The 17,659-nt window shown below is 45.3% G+C and overlaps 1 protein-coding gene across 1 annotated transcript; it reads left to right on the top strand.

Annotated features, from left to right (window-relative positions):
• The first annotated feature begins 567 nt into the window (after positions 1-567).
• LOC135517728 (N-alpha-acetyltransferase 25, NatB auxiliary subunit-like) lies at positions 568-17,581 on the top strand. The gene is made up of 23 exons (XM_064942287.1): positions 568-674; positions 2,603-2,688; positions 2,857-2,995; positions 3,189-3,307; positions 3,418-3,492; positions 6,118-6,304; positions 6,444-6,555; positions 8,337-8,426; positions 8,577-8,749; positions 8,958-9,070; positions 9,191-9,398; positions 9,635-9,724; positions 9,872-10,052; positions 10,138-10,237; positions 10,350-10,501; positions 10,617-10,742; positions 12,081-12,324; positions 12,760-12,883; positions 13,093-13,158; positions 13,337-13,434; positions 13,547-13,657; positions 15,029-15,178; positions 15,316-17,581. Exons 1-23 carry the CDS (start codon positions 617-619, stop codon positions 15,436-15,438), a joined length of 2,925 nt encoding a protein of 974 aa, XP_064798359.1. The 5' UTR covers positions 568-616; the 3' UTR covers positions 15,439-17,581.
• Positions 17,582-17,659: the final 78 nt, after the last annotated feature.

Here is a 17,659-nt window from a genome sequence, read left to right as displayed (position 1 = left end):
TTATTGTTTCATGTATTTATAGTTCATTTATTTATTGAAAGTCCTTGTCTATAACTGTTCTGTATTTTGACATTTATTTGTACGTTTTATGTGGACCCCAAGAAGAGTTGCTGCTGCATGTGCAATAGCTAATGGGGATCCTAATAAACTAAAATAAACTCCTAGTGGCACAGCTTAACACAACAGGCACGTGTCATTGTGAACTGGATGAAAGAAATAACAGTCTGATATTTTCAAATGATAACATGTCAGTCAATATGGGCTAATGGCAGTTGACAGACATACTTAGACTGTATTGTAACATTTATTTTTCATAAACTGTTTTGAATTTATTGAAAATTCAGTTGAATTCTACTGAAATCCTACTCCCGCTTTTAATTCCTGTCTGTCAGATTGGATTTTAACAGAAGAAGTAGCATGACTTTTGGTTAGTATTTTTTATTTTTGGTAGTTCAGTAGGAATTTGTTTTGGGGGATATTTTACTACCCCGTACAGTAGGTGGCGGCAATACACTTTATGAGTGTAGTCTGCCAATAAACCTCAAAGAAGAAGAAAAATCCCTGCCTGTTTGACGCGACTGCGCATGCTCGGCCATATACCCTGGTAACCTCCAACATGGCGGCGAGAGGCCATGTGCAAGACCCTAACGACAGGAGACTCAGACCCATTTACGGTAACAATTCGCAGAAAAGCAGCTAATCTCTGTCTGGTTAAATGTTTTGTCAGTGTTTATCGACCTACTGGAGAGGTCGTCTGGTCAGTACCTTGTGTCTGGGACTCGGTGGGCAGTACCGCGGCCCCCGAAGTCTTAGCCCCGTTCTCAATTCGCCTGCAGTGCTGAATGACAGTGCACCTTGAGTGGATGTCAGCACAATTCTGACAGCGCACAGCTGCAGACCGTTTGCCCACCAATAGCGCACAATGAGACAGCTTTGCTTTAAACGAAACCCCAAAAGAGCTTCAACGATCAGTCTCTCTCACTCGTAAAGTTCAGGTCTCCTATATTTGACAGCTAGCTAGTTACCGGTAAGCTACCTAATAAGCTAGCTAGCCAGCCATGTTAGTATGCAGAAACCGAGATGAATCTGAACCGCATTGCAAATAGTTCTGTTAGCTAGCTAGGTAGCTAGTTGTTCAGATACAGTACATCGGGGTGTATTATTAGTTACACAAATTGATCGGATACATTTTAACGTCCGAGCTAGCTCAGCTCGCTAGAAAATGCAGCCACAGGGGCAAGACAAAGTGTTCATGGTTGTGATCTGTGATGCCAACGTTAGCTAGCTGGTTAACTTGCATTATTAGCGGGTGTGTTTCATTTCGTGCCTCATTTTGCTGATTTTAGGTGATCAGATCAGTGATCATAGCTAGTTAACGGTAACGTTATGTGTCAGATGGGCATAAGAGGATTAAAGTTGGCTAACTTGATAGGCCTGGTTGTGTTGATGCTGCAACGTTAGCCTCTGTTTTTGGCCATTCGATTACATTCTAGTGACGTGTTCCATCATACAGATAACTAGATCCAGTTAGATTTATATCAATGATTGCTATAATAAACACTCACCATTGTTGAGGCTTCTGTTTTCTCTCAACTTTTCTCTTTCCTCAAAAGCTCTGCTAAAACCATGTAGAGTTGATTATCATCACGTGACAGATGCTGTCAGTGAGTGGGCACACAATGAAAAATAGACCTGCTATATGGGTCTAGATACTGTATATACGTTGGCACTGATCTTGGAGAACTTGGTTCATGAAGAGTGGGAAACCGTAATGGCCAACACGAGACACAATGATTATGGCCTAGCTGCCGTTTGGGCTGATGACATAGTGTAGAACACTGTGTGTGTCTGTCTGGCAGGGTTAATTTTGGCACCCAGCTGTCTAGAAGCCTAGACTCCAAGCTAGTGCTGGTAAAGGGACTGTGTGTGTGCTTGTGTGCTCTGCTGTGATCCACGGGAGGACCACGGTGAGAGACAGTTGTGTGTATCAAGGTCGCAAACAATGGCAGAGGTCAGAGACCGAATACACAGACACTGTCGATCGGTCATACAAATAGACATTCTAATCTCGTCACACTCTTGGGCACTCCCACAAATACACACATGCCCAAACACCTCCACTCAAGACAGTACACATAGTGAACCACATAAACACGTGCACACACACCACAGAGTGTATTTTCAGGTTTAGTTTATCAGACAGGCAGTATCAGAGTGCTGCAGTCTCAGCTGGTTTTAGAAATTTACTCCTCTCTTGTTTTTTTTGTCGTCTTCTAAACATCAGGGCCATAACTCTTTCTCCACCTCTCCCAGTTACTGTGTTATTGTTGTTGTCATGTAATTCATACATCTTAAAAATGCCATTTTAGAAACTCCTTTTAGAGCCTGAGACTGGCTTTGGTTGAATTATTGAAATCTGTGCCGGTCTATAAAAAAACTGTGGATGCTGCGGCATCTTAGGACTCTGTGAATGGTTTGTAGAGAAATAGAAGGAATAGCTCATTTGCCCTTTGTGTGGGACTTAACTGGGTGTGGGCGTGTGCGTCATACTATGTACTGTATGGAGTAGGTTGACTGATGCTGTGATGTCATCTCCCATCAGACTACTTGGACAATGGCAACAATAAGATGGCGATCCAGCAGGCTGACAAACTGCTGAAGAAACACAAGGACCTGCATTGTGCAAAGGTGGGTGGGACTCTGGCTCTGGGCTGTATTTAGGGCCCAAGATGGAGCCCAGAGTTGTTCAAAACTGACCCCATAGGCCCCTACCTCAAACCCTACCACTAACCTCTACTCCCCACCCCTATGATGATGATGATGGCATGTTACTGAGGCAGATCTCCCTCTCCCCAGGTGTTGAAGGCCATCGGTCTGCAGCGAACAGGGAAGCAAGATGAGGCGTTTAGCCTGGCCCAGGAGGTGGCCACCCTGGAACCTACCGACGACAACTCACTACAGGCTCTCACTATACTGTACCGAGAGATGCACCACCGTGAGTACACACACACACACACACACACACACACACACACACACACACACACACACACACACACACACACACACACACACACACACACACACACACACACACACACACACACACACACAGAGAGAGAGAACTCTCTATATGATCTTTTCGATGCTGTGGCGCTGTTGACTCTCCCCCTCCTCTCCCTCTGTAGCTGAGTTGGTGACTAAGCTGTATGAAGCTGCGGTGAAGAAGGTTCCCCTCAGCGAGGAGTATCACTCTCACCTGTTCATGGCCTACGCCCGCGTTGGGGAGTACAAGAAGATGCAGCAGGTCAGAACACACACACAGTAATAACATGTGAACAAATGATGTATTGTGCCACAGTAATTCATGTATTTTGTGTAGTTCTATCTAATGTCTCTCTTTCTCTCTGGCTGTAGGCAGGGATGGCTTTGTATAAGATCGTTCCTAAGAACCCCTACTACTTCTGGTCTGTCATGAGTCTTGTCATGCAGGTAGGCATGGTCTCTTACTATACAGTTGAAGTCGGAAGTTTACATACATCTTAGCCAAATACATTTAAACTCAGTTTTTCACAATTCCTGACATTTAATCATAGTAAAAAATCCCTGTCTTAGGTCACTTAGGGTCACCACTTTATTTTAAGAATGTGAAATGTCAGAATAATAGTAGAGAGTGATTTATTTCAGCTTTTATTTCTTTCATCACATTCCCAGTGGGTCAGAAGTTTGCACACACTCAATTAGTACTTGGTAGCATTGCCTTTAAATTGTTTAACTTGGGTCAAACGTTTTGGGTAGCTTTCCACAAGCTTCCCACAATAAGTTGGGTGAATTTTGGCCCATTCCTCCTGACAGAGCTGGTGTAACTGAGTCAGGTTTGTAGGCTTCCATGCTCGCACACGCGTTTTCAGTTCGGCCCACAAATTTTCTATAGGATTGAGGTCAGTGCTTTGTGATGGCCTCTCCAATGCCTTGACTTTGTTGTCCTTAAGCCATTTTGCCACAACTTTGGAAGTATGTTTGGGGTCATTCTCCATTTGGAAGACCTATTTGCGTCCAAGCTTTAACTTCCTGACTGATGTTTTGAGATGTTTCTTCAATATATCCACGTAATTTTTACTCCCTCATGATGCCATCTATTTTGTGAAGTGCACCAGTCCCTCCTGCAGCAAAGCACCCCCACAACATGATGCTGCTACCCCCGTGCTTCACGGTTGGGATGGTGTTCTTCGGCTTGCAAGACTCCCCCTTTTTCCTCCAAACATAATGGTGGTCATTATGGCCATACAATTATATTTCTGTTTCATCAGACCAGAGGACATTTCTCCAAAATGTACAATCTTTGTCCCCATCTGCAGTTGCAAACTGTAGTCTGGCTTTTTCTGGCGGTTTTGGAGCAGTTGCTTCTTCCTTGCTGAGCGGCCTTTCAGGTTATGTTTGATATAGGACTCGTTTTACTGTGGATATAGATACTTTTGTGCCTGTTTCCTCCAGCATGTTCACAAGATCCTTTGCTATTGTTCTGGGATTGATTTGCACTTTTCGCACCAAAGTACGTTCCCCTGTAGGAGACAGAACGCATCTCCTTCCTGAACGGTATGACGGCTGCGTGGTCCCATGGTGTTTATACTTGCATACTATTGTTTGTACAGATGAACCTGGTACTTTCAGGCATTTGGAAATTGCTCCCAAAGGATGAACCAGACTTGTGGAGGTCAACAATTTTTTTTCTGAGGTCTTGGCTGTTTTCTTTTGAGTTTCCCATGATGTCAAGCGAAGAGGCACTGAGTTTGAAGGTAGACCTTGAAATACATCCACAGGTACACCCCCAATTGACTCAAATTATGTCATTTAGCCTATCAGAAGCTTCTAAAGCCATGACATCATTTTCTGGAATTTTCCAAGCTGTTTAAAGCACAGTCAACTTAGTATATGTAAACTTCTGACCCACTGGAATTGTGATACAATGAATTATAAGTGAAATAAGTCAAAATGACTTGTCTCATGCACAAAGTAAATGTCCTTAACTGACTTGCCAAAACTATAGTTTTGTTGACAAGAAATTTGTGGAGTGGTTGAAAAACAAGTTTTAATGACTCCAACGTAAGTGTATGTAAATGTCCGACTTCAACTGTATATATACCCAGTGGCCAGTTTATTAATTCACAGAAATGGATTGCTCCTACCGACAGTGAGTCAGGTGGCTGTGGCTTTCTTTATAAAGCAGGCAGACTGGGATCAATGCATTCAGTTACTGTTCCATTGTACGTTAGAATGGGCAAAACGAGTGACCTAAGCGACCGCATCCAGTATCTCAGAAACGTCCACCTTCCTGGGCCTTTCACGCACTGCATTGTCTAAGGTTTACAGAGAATGGTGCAACAAACGAAAACATCCAGTCAGCGTCAGTCCTGTGGGAGTAAACAGCTCATTGACAAGAGAAGTCAAAGGAGAATGACAAGAATAGTGCAAGCAAACAGGTGGGCCACAAACCGACAAATAAAAGCGCAGTACAAAAGTGGTGCGCAGAACATCGTCTCGGAATGCACACCTCGTCTGTCCTTGTCACAGATGGGCTATTGCAGCAGACGATCACACCGGGTTCCACTCCTATCAGATGAAAACAAGAAGAAGCGGCTCCAGTGGGCACAAGATCACCAACACTGGACAATGGAGGAGTTGAAAATCATTGCCTGGTCCGACGAATCCCATTTCCTGTTGCGTCATACTGATGACAGAGTCAGGAGTCCATGGCCCCATCCTGCCTGGTGTCAACGATACAGGCTGGTGGTGGTGGGGAACTGTTGCGGGGAATGTTTTCCTGGCACACGTTAGGTCCCTTGATACCAAATGAGCAATGATTGAACGCCACGCCCCGAAGAATTCAGGCAGTCCTGGATGCAAAGGGGAGTCAGGCCCTGTACTAGATGGCTGTACCTAATACACTGGAGACTGAGTGTATATAGCTTGTGTGACTGAGTATGTATGTGTAATTCTGTGTGTGTGACACTGTGTGGGTGACTCACTCTGTGTGTATGACTTTGTATGTGTGAGTCTGTACGTGTGACCATGGGTGGTGGTTTGCTTGCATGTGTGTCATTGCTCTGTGTGTTTCAGGCCATCTCTGCGCAGGATGAGAAGCTGGCCCAGACCATGTTCCTGCCCCTGGCTGAGCGCATGGTGGAGAAGATGGTGAAGGAGGAGAAGATCGAGGCTGAGGCTGAGGTGCAGCTGTACTTTATGATCCTGGAGCGACTGGGGAAGTGTGTGGAGGCTCTTGACGTGGTCCGCGGTCCACTGGGAGGTAAGAGTGGTGTGTGTGTGTGTACGCAGAACAGAGATTGTGTGTGTGTTAGAGACCCAGAGAGAGGATCTGTGCAGCTTGTAGGTTGTGAATTATTCATGTCTTTCTACTCATTCTGTTTATGTGCATGCTTCCATAGAGAAGTTGACCAGTGAGTTGCGGAGCAGAGAGAATAAGTGTATGATGATGTACCAACGACTGCAGCTCTGGCCTGAATGCAACGCTCTGTCCTACAAGCTGCTGCTCAAAAAGTGAGAACCCACACACATATTCCGATAAATAGTCACATTTATGCGCATTCAGCATTTCTGTGTCTTAAAACTCTCCCACACTAACTCCCAATCTTTCTTCCGTTCTCCTCTCCTCACCTGTCTCCTCTCTCCTTTCTCCTCTCTTCTATCATTTCTCCTCTCCTTTCTCCTTTCTCCTCTCTCTCTTCTCTTCTTTCTCCTCTCTTCTCTCCTTTCTCCTCTCCTTTCTTCTCTTCTTTCCTTTCTCTTCTCTCCTTTCTCTCCTTTCCTTTCTCTCTCTCCTTTCTCTTCTTTCCTTTCTCTTCTCTCCTTTCTCTTCTCTTCTTTCCTTTCTCTTCTCTTCTCTCCTTTCTCTCTCTCCTTTCTCTTCTCTTCTTTCCTTTCTCATCTCTCCTTTCTCATCTCTTCTCTTTTCTCTCTCTCCTTTCTCATCTCTTCTCTTCTCCTTTCTCTCCTTTCTCTTCTTCTTTCCTTTCTCATCTCCTTTCCTTTCTCTTCTCTCCTTTCTCTCCTCTCTCCTCTCCTTTCTCTTCTCTTATTTCATTTCTCTTCTTTCCTTTCTTCTCTCCTTTCTCTTCTCTCCTTTCTTCTCTCCTTTCTCTTCTCTCCTTTCTCTCTCTCCTTTCTCTTCTTTCCTTTCTCCTCTCCTTTCTTTTCTCTTCTCTCCTTTCTCTCTCTCCTCTCCTTTCTCTTCTCTTCTCTTCTTTCCTTTCTCTTCTCTTCTTTCCTTTCTCTTCTCTTCTCTCCTTTCTCTTCTCTCCTTTCTCTTCTCTTCTCTTCTCTCATTTCTCTTCTCTCCTTCTCTCCTTTCTCTTCTATTCTTTCCTTTCTCTTTCCTTTCTCCTCTCCGTTCTCTTCTCTTCTTTCCTCTCTCTCCTTTCTCTTCTTTCCTTTCTCTCTCTCCTTTCTCCTTTCTCCTCCTTTCTCTTCTCTCCTTTCTCTTCTCTTCTTTCCTTTCTCTCATTTCTCTTCTCTTCTTTCCTTTCTCTCCTTTCTCTTCTCTTCTCTCGTTTCTCTCTCTCCTTTCTCTTCTCCTTTCTCTTCTCTTATTTCCTTTCTCTTCTTTCCTTTCTCTTCTCTCCTTCTCTTCTCTTCTCTCCTTTCTCTTCTCTTATTTCATTTCTCTTCTCTCCTTTCTCTTATTTCATTTCTCTTCTCTCCTTTCTCTTCTCTTATTTCATTTCTCTTCTCTCCTTTCTCTTCTCTTCTTTCCTTTCTCTTCTTTCCTTTCTCCTCTCCTTTCTCTTCTCTCCTTTATCTTCTTTCCTTTCTCTCTCTCCTCTCTCCTCTCCTTTCTTCTCTCCTTTCTCTTCTCTTCTTTCTTTCTCTCCTTTCTCTTCTTTCCTTTCTCTTCTCTCCTTTCTCTCTCTCCTCTCTCCTTTCTCTTCTCTTATTTCCTTTCTCTCCTCTCCTTTCTCTTCTCTTCTTTCTTTTCTCTTCTCTCCTTTCTCTCCTCTCCTTTCTCTTCTCTTATTTCCTTTCTCTTCTCCCCTTTCTCTTCTTTCCTTTCTCTTCTCTCCTTTCATTTCTCGTCTCTCATTTCTCTTCTATTTCATTTCTCTCCTCTCCTTTCATTTCTCTTCTCTCCTTTCTCCTCTCTCCTCTCCTTTCTTCTCTCCTTTCTCTTCTCTTCTTTCCTTTCTCTCCTCTCCTTTCTCTTCTCTTCTTTCTTTTCTCTCTCTCCTTTCTCTCCCTCCTCTCATTTTCTCTCATTTTGCCTCCTCTCTCGCTCCTCTCCTTTCTCCTCTCTCTCTTCTCTTCTTTCTCTCTCTCCTCTCTAGTCCTGATGATTGGCAGTTCTATCTCTCCTATTTTGACTCTCTCTTCCACCTGATGGACAAGTCCTGGAGCCAGCCTGAGGAAGGAGAGCAGTGAGTACTGTGTGTGTGTCTGTGTGAGTGAGAAAAGTTTATATAGTAGCTGACTAGACTATTCCTCTTGATGAATGCTTTACGATGTCATGTAAGACAAGACAAACTGATCTGACCCTCTCTCACTTTGTCCCTCCCTTCTTCCTCCAGCTGTGTGGAGGGCCCAGTGCAGACCACGGTGGCAGAGGCAGTGAAGTTTGTGGTGGACAGGATGGAGGAGCAAGACAAGAAGGAGTCGCGTCCTCTCAGAGGGCCTTACCTGGCCTGCCTGGAACTCATACACAGACTGAGACAGAGGGGCTGCCCAGATGAGAAAGAGCTAGGTACACACACACACACACACACACACACACACACACACACACACACACACACACACACACACACACACACACACACACACACACACACACACACACACACACACACACACACACACACACACACACACACACACACACACACACACACACACACACCAGTTTCCTTGGCTGTTTGCGTTGACTGTTTCTATTGGCTGTTGGTCTTCAGGTGACCCGTTGGAGTTGATGGTTCAGTTTTTTGGGAAGTTTGGAGACAAACCCTGCTGCATTACTGATCTGAAGATATACCTACACCTTCTTCCTCCTGAGCAACGCTCACAGGTACACACACACACTCTCACCTGCAGAATAGCAGTTGGTCAACCAACCAAGCCCTTCATGATTTCAATACCATATCTATTTCCCTCCTCTCCTGTTCTCTCTCCTTCCTCCTCCCTGTAGTTTAAAAAGCGTCTGGGGGAGTTGGTTCCGTTGGGGGAGGTGGGTGAGGATGGCTTTGGGTTTCCGGGGGACACGAAGGCATTGCAGAGACACCTGTGTGTGTGTCAGCTGAGCCGGGCGCTGGGACTGCAACATGCTCTGGACACAGAGGGCAAACTACGCCTCATCACAGAACTCAAAGCCCACTACCACCACGGACTACAATTTGGTAAGAACAGCAGCACCCCTCTCTCTCTCGCTCTCACTACCACTATGTGGGCTGCAATTTGGTAAGGGCATCCGTTCCTCGATATGTCTCTAATCCATCTTCATCCTTCCCTCTCCGTCTTTCAGTCTATCCAACATTTTATGCATCTAACTTAACTGCAGGAAGAGATGCAATGACAATTTTGTGAAGACAGATGAATGGTTTGAGTCTGACTGTAGTTAGTGTGTGTATAACAGGGAAGTCGTGTCTGAAGACAGAGCTCCAGTTCTCTGACATGTACTGTCTCATGGCCGCCCACGTCTACGTCGACCTCTGGACAGAAACTGGTGAGTCGTCTCTCTCGCTTTCTCTCTGCCCTCTCACTCGACGTACACTCTTTCTCTCTCGCCTACTCTCCCTCTCCGCCTCCTACTCTCGCTGTCTCCGGTCGTTCGTCAACATGCAAACATACATTTGTGTCTGTGCGTTGTTAGGCGATGAGAACATGCTGTGGCAGTGTCTCGGCGTGTTAGAGGAGGGCTTGTCCTTCAGTCCCTCCAACGCCCAGTTCAAACTACTGCTGCTGCTGCTCTTCTGTCGCCTGGGAGCCTTCCAGCCCGTAGTGGACCTCTACTCCAGCCTGGATGCCAAGCATGTGCAGCATGACACCATAGGGTGGGTTTATAGTACGAACACATCACCACACAATACGGTTACCATACTCAATGCACTGGTCCTTATATTCTCTCCTCTCTCCCAGGTATCTGTTAACTCGTTATGCAGGGTCGTTGGGGCAGTTTGCTGCAGCCTCCCAGTCCTGTAACTTCTCCCTCAGGTTTTTCCACTCCAACCAGAAAGATGTGAGTCCCCGTCGCATCTAAATACGTCCTTAAATATGTCATATATTCTGGTGACACTTCCCCGAGTTTTTTCTCTCACCTCGGTCCTCTTTCCTCGTCTCTTCTCCCCCAGACCTCCGAGTACATCATCCAGGCCTATAAGTATGGAGCGTTTGAGAAGATCCCAGAATTCATAGCGTTTAGAACCCGGCTCAACCAATCGTTGCACTTCGCTCAGGTCCGCACAGAGAGGATGTTACTGGACCTGTACACCGAGGCTGACGTGTTAGTACCCACGCACGCATACGCACACGCACACACACACACACACACACACACACACACACACACACACACACACACACGCACACACCTGTAACATATTCCTGTTTTGTTCCAGCACATTGAGTCTGGAGGAGAGTGTGAAGGCGATGGGTGTGTGTCCTGAGGAAGATGATATTCCCTGGGACAACATGAGAGACAACAGAGACCTGACTGTCCTCGTCAGCTGGGACCCCAAGGACAGGTACACACACACACACACACATATAACAAGGACTTATATCCACTTTTCTGCCGTCATCCTGTAGCTTTGGCGCCGTGCCCACGGCAAAATCATTGCAGCCACGCCACAAATATGGAACATGAAGAAATATCCCCGAAGATGCTTAAACAGTCCACAGACTGTTCCTCTGCAAACACAACAAGCAATGAATGGAACAAACAGACAAACCCATAGTTGAACAGTTGATCTATTTACCTAGTCATCGTGTGGTGCGTTCTAGGAGAGATGTATATTCCTCTCAAGGCAGATTGTAGTTGCGAGTGCCATAGGGAGGGAAAGATGCATTCTGACAAGTCAATGCTCAACAGTTCATCGTGTAAATCACTGGGAAAACAGCCATTCTAATGGCCGTTGTGAAAGTAAGGGGCCTCGCAGCTTTCCAGTCCTACTTTATTTATCAACTCCTAAATATTGCGCGAACTGCAGTATTTTAGCAGCGGCATGGTTACGCATGTTCCCACGTGGTAATTAGTTGTGAGTGGATAGAGGAGAGGGGCTGAAAGGAACACGGGTCAAAACAACATCCACCATCCCATTTTTGGGAGTGACTTACATTGCGATGAGAGGGGGGGGTGTGAAGGGGTTTCTTTGAGAAGAACAGGCAGTTGGGGTGTTACTCCGGGTGGCGTTTTACTGCCAAGTTACCCTAACAGGTACGCCTGCATTATTGTCACTGTTTATGCCAGTTTTGTGGGGCATCAAATTCATCAATATGATGCTGGTTAGTTAAAAGATGCCATTTAGGATCTAGCTAATGATTAGCTCAGTGAGGTAAATACAGATGGAGAACCCCATGCTTCAGCCTATTTATTTCTAGCCACTATGCTGCTCTGTTGGGCTACAGGTGATAAGGATTTCTTCTATTTTGAATTGAACCTTTATTTAACTAGGCACGTCAGTTAAGATACCTATTCTTAATTACAATGGCAGCATACCTCTGCCAAACCCTCCCCTCACCCAGACGCTGCCCTATGGGACTCCCGATCACGGCCGGTTGTGGATCAAACACGGGTCTGTAGTGACGCCTCTAGCACCTTAGACCGCTGCGCCACTCGGTCCCTTATGGACCATGCACAGGCTATATGCATGGTCCAATATGTTCAAATCATTGTATTAACAAATCATTTTACCAGTATTTTATTGGACTCATTTATGGAGATTTTATATAGTGTCATTATAATTACATTTACATTCGTTTCGGAGTAGAATGGCCTTTTAAAAGTCACCTGAACTGAGCTTCTTAGTCCTTCTGCATATAAAATGAACACAGTTAATTGTGTGTGTGTGTGTGTGTTCCAGGGAGCTGACTGAGGAGCATCGTCGTCTGTCTCTAGAAGAGGAGTCCGTCTGGTTGAAGGTTCGCTCTCTCACACTCCGCCTCCTCGCCTCATTGGCTCTGCTCGGACACGCCCCCTCGCCACGGAACTCTGATAAGACCAATGAGAATGGTATATCGGCCAAAAGCTCCACCCTCCAGACCCTACTCTCCCAGCTAGATCAGACACTTGAGACCGCTGCCCAGATCACAGAGAAACAGACACAGGTACACACACTAATATATTTAAGCAATAAGGCCTGAGGAGGTCTGGTATATGGCCAGTATACCACAGCTAAGGGCTGTTACTGCCCTTATCCGTGGTATATTGGCCTTATACCACAAACACCAGAGGTGCCCTATTGCTATTATAAACTGGTTACCAATGTAATTAGAGCATTACAAATAAATGTTTTGTCATACCCGTGGTATACATGATATACCATGTGGGCCAATCAGCATTCAGGGCTTGAACCACTCAGTTTATATAAAGTAATGTATGCTATTTAGCAGACGCTTTCATCCAAAGCGACTTACATCAGTGCCTACATGTTCATATGGGTGGCCCCAGCAGGAATCATACCCACGACCCTGAAATTGGTAGCGCCGTGCTCTTACCAACTGAGCCACACAGGACCACTAACTGTTGTTGTGTTGTTCCAGTACCCGTTCCTGGGGCCTCCCTCCTCCCGCCTGGCCTCTGCTCTGTCTAGTGGCAGCTGTCACTGTCAGGCCTCTGCTCTGCAACTATCACTGACTCTACGAGAACTAGAGACCACTGGACTGGGTAAGACAGGGAGATGAGGGGAGGGGAGGGGGTGGAGAGAGAGAGGGATGTAGGGTCCCCTACCACTTGCCTCCAACCATCTACAGGAGCAGCAGGACTGGGAAGGAGATGGAGGGAGGGAGAGTGGGTGGAGAAGGGAGTAGCGGAGAGGGGAAGAGGAGAAAGGAGGGAGGTCTTTGTCATGCTCTTTATTCAGTTTCTCTCTCCAGACGACTCGACGGAACTCCAAACCCAGATCTGCAACGCCTTCAAATCGTCAGTAGCACAGCTCCAAGGTACACCGTCACAGATATCTTTATTAAAGATGATCAACCTGTCCATGGTAATAATGACTGTCTAATCAGCCACAGGAGATGTCATAGCTTCAGGTCTCTAGTCGAGGTATCACTAGTGGGTCATTCTTATTCCCCCATGCTGATCTGTGCCCCTCGCTCCCCTCGTCTCTTTCCCCAGAGATGTTATCCAGATGTAAAGGAGAAGTGTTGGAGATGAAAGACGGCAGATTGACGACCCGACCCTCCCTATTAGAAACGCTGGTCTTCTTCGTGGAGGTCAGTGTACTACACTTATAGTCACGCTAGACATACACAAGTAATACATCACTAAAATGTACATGTATTATCATATAAAACATGCAATGGTGTGTGTGTGTGTCCTGGTCAGACGGTGTGTGTGGTGCTGTGGGTGGCCAGTTACTCTGCCAGCGTACTGCGACCGCTCAAGTCCAGCCTACAGAAGAAGAAGAAGAAGAAGAAGGACAGCAGCAGCGCCATGGTACTCCGTTACTACCTCACCTTTATCCCCCGGCGACCCTTTTCGAAAATCAATGTTATTTAGTCCCCCCCCGCAAAACTAAAATAGCATTTCAGTCATCAGAAAACAACGTATTATTTTCGAGACGAAAGGCTATAAAGTTCTGGGGAAAGTTGTGGAATTTACATAGAACTTTGGGCTACTTTTGGTGAATTTTTTCCATATTTATTACGCCCATTCTTATACGGAAGCAAATTGAGGCAGGACCTACCTGCATTTGTCCAATAGAAACTCTTGTTTTATTGGCAAAACGTTTTGCCACTGTTTGGACTAATTATTACACTCCTGCTCTTTCTCTTCGCTAATGATGCGAGTGTGTTCAATCTTCGGTCTGTTGCGTGTACAATATCCATGCCTATTCATTGATGATAGGCCCTGCTTTACTGAAGTCGCGAGACACATGCAAGCCAAGAGATTGTGAGATACAGCTTTTAATTACCGATAGATAGGTCTAGTGCACGGTTCTGACTGTCTGCCTGGTGGCTGACATGCCTATACAGTGCCCCCCCCCCCTTCTCTCTTCTGCCCTCACTAGCTTGCTATGAAAGATGCTTTGTGTTCTCAGAAGTTTGTGTTTTCGGAAGTACTTAGGAGTCAGTTACTAGTGGAATCGATTCTTTACACAGAAATGGATTCGGACGTGGAGTCTACTCTCCACCAGTACCTCATCATCATTAATAGTTGGGGAAATGTCAGAGACAGGCAAGAAATAGCATTGAAGTCCTGTATGGCAGCCTGGTCTCATAGTCTAGACGTAACATAGTAAATATAAATCTGGGACACTCAATTTAGTATGATGGTTACATAAGACGATTGATTACTTAAGCCACCTAGCTAGAATTCGTAAAATATTTTTCCTTTCGGAAATCTGTAACTATAATACAAATTGTAATTCAGAACATATCATACGAAATGGGTGATGGACATCCACAAATGAATACATACCATAATAAACATAACATATCACACTAAATGGAGTGTGTCGGATTTATATACAGAATAATGCAAAATGCTCAGAGACCAGGTTGTGTATGGCAATACTTTGAGAAGTTAAATGTGAACGAAATGCTCACTTGGCGAGGTGAAATTGAGATACAGTAATGGTAGTACAAGTGCAACGCTTCACCATCTGAAAGGGACTTACCATGAAACCCAACCCGATGCTGGCAGCAGCACAGCTGCATTGTTAATTTGCATTTTATGAAAATGTTATCGTTTTAACAGAAACCCCACCCCCCCTCCCCAAAAGGCAGTTTAAGCATTTACATGTATTTTCTTCGTTTATTCACAATACACCATAGCCATTCACGCAGTAGCCCTCTGCCCCTACAGCCAGTGGTGCTGTGTGGCTTCCAGGAGTGGACAGGCAGCCTGCAGGGTGTTGTGACCCAGGCTCTGGATCACGTGAAGGGGCAGGAGGCCAGCCTGACGGCCCTCAAACTAGCAGCACTCACCCTGGAAGAGGGATACTCACAGACACAGGTTGGTAGTGTTAGGCGTGTATGTATGAATTATTGATTTGTGCTTAAGCATTGGCTTAGTTCAAAACATGCTTCTTTCTGTTCTTATTTTTCTGACAATCTATACCTCTACCCTGTCTTTCCCTCTCTCGCTCCCAGGAGGAGTGTGGGTTTACGAGGGCAGCCATGGACAAGGTTCAGAGTAGTTATCTTGGCTCGCTGCAGGAGCTGGGAGATCTACTGAGGAAGAGAGCCGATTCGCTGAAGAGCCTCAAGATCTGACCTGCATCAACCATCCCTCTTCAATCAACATCTTCATACCCAACTATCACCATTATACTGTCACCATTTATCGTCTAACTCCACCCACATCCAAAGCCTTCTCCCCTTGCTCGTCTCAAAGGAGAGCTGCCTGCCACCAACACACCCTCTCTTTCACTTCACCCCCTTCCCTCTCCTTTCCCACATATCCCCCGGTCTGGGTGTCTTTATTATCACACAGGATTCTCCTCTCCCTCCCGCCATTTCTCACCCTGAGAACCATCACTGCTCTCGCTCAGCACAGAACCACAGTTTGTGATACCATCACAGAGAAGCTCCTCAAAGATACTACAACAACAGATAGACAAACAAAATAAGCAATTTTAGAACTACAATAATTGATTGTACATAGTCTGCAGACAGAACATCAACTCCTTGACTGAACGTGAATGAAATATAAGCTACCCCCCCCGTAGGTCGTTTTCTTTCTTTTCTCCAGTCTGTTTCCATGGTGAAGCCCAGTTAGATTAGAATATATACTCCTCCTTTTTTCCATGTTGGACTCCTCACTCCCCAAGCCTGATCTGGGTGCCCAAACATGGACACTTGTCAATCACACTCCTCTGCTCATAAGAACAAATGGGGTGGAGATGGTGCTTAGCTTACTGTATGAAAACAAAGGACAGCTGAACAAAGACGGTTGTTAACGAATTGTACACGCAAGGAAAGCTGAACGCTGGGGCCAACTCGGTCTTGCGGGAGTGCACAACTCCAGTGATTTCAGGCCTTGCCTTTCAGCCAGTAACCTGAGAAGCCAGCTGTGTGCACTCTTTTACGGGCAACCAGTGACTGAATGGGTCAGTAAAGAGCTGGGGAGAAATGAAGACAGCCCTGGAGTACCGGAGGTGTGTACCTCTGGGTGTGGTGCACTCTTGGTTAATTCATCTCCCTGCTCCCCACCAATCAATGCCTGTCTGATTTCAGTCCTCATCCCAAACTCCTTTTCAACTTGGTCGTTGTGTTTGCTTTATTTTTTCCACTGGTCTTTTTTATTTGTTTTTAATTTGGTTTGAAAGCCAAATAAAAAAAGCAATCACGGGACAAGATTATAATGAATCGGAAAATACATACAGTACCTAAAATGTATTTGCAAACGCTTATTTTTGAATTCTGTGTCGGTGCGTGTAGCTCGCCTGGTTTAGCTAACACCTACAACAGAGTGGATGGTTCGTTAACACCGTAGGAGAGAAACCTGACAGTCATTTCTCTGAATAAACGGGTAGAACTATATGAAACGGTTCTGACAACGGCTAAAACCCAAAGTTAAGATATCTAAATGCAAAGGAGACAAGATAACCAACCTGTCAGATTGCAATGAAGATGGGAAATGTGTTGATGTCCTTTGTTGTAGAAAAGACCGAGTCGATCTCTCCCCTATCTTGTCAACGGTTATGAGCTGCGCTGAATCGCCACATAATTAATTTCACCAACCAAAACTGTCAGTGTATGTAACTATATACCAAAAATGTGGCTCTGTTGCTATGGCATTTTAACTGACAGCTAGACCTACACCAAGCAGGGAGAGACTTGTATCAGACAGACATCACGGGTATGTTCAGTAGCATTGTGGAACGTTCAGATAAAATGCGCTGTGTAGAGCGAGGAATCATGTCAAGTCATGACGTTTATCTGCAACGTTCATTAGTACTGTTGTACGACCCCGAGCGAGGCAGACAAAACTAGCAGATGTTTTGTGCCACGACCACCAGGGGGCACTGAAAGACTATCCAATGCAGGCAGCAGACTGACTAATATTGAAGTATATGCTTTGGCTTAGTTTGATTTGTAGGTTGTTTAGCTATTCCTTCTTTAAAACAACACATGGATGGAAGGGGAGCAACAGTTTGATCCTCCTACAAAACACACCCCTCTAAAGATGACCTTTGGACGACTCGTGCCCAAATCCCCGGATGGATCGACCCTCTCTAGAGGCTGTTAGTGGACTGAGTAGAACTTATGTTGATGTGCAGAGAAGTGGTTGACAATCTGGAATGTCATCTCACCTGATACCCACCCAGTCTTTCTTTTGGTAGAAAATGGAAAACAAAAAACACTGGAATGTCAAAAGGATTTTTTTTTAAATGAATAAATCTGTTTTGTTTCAGTCTTGTATCAATGTTGTCTTACCAAAAATACTGAGTAGACCAACTGTATTGAGCATTGTCAAATCAACAGCACACAT

Source organism: Oncorhynchus masou, chromosome 28 (assembly GCF_036934945.1).
Source record: "Oncorhynchus masou masou isolate Uvic2021 chromosome 28, UVic_Omas_1.1, whole genome shotgun sequence".
NCBI classification, from domain to species: Eukaryota; Metazoa; Chordata; class Actinopteri; order Salmoniformes; family Salmonidae; genus Oncorhynchus; species Oncorhynchus masou.
Note: the sequence above shows the minus strand (reverse complement) of the source record. Positions and strands in the feature narration are given on the sequence as shown.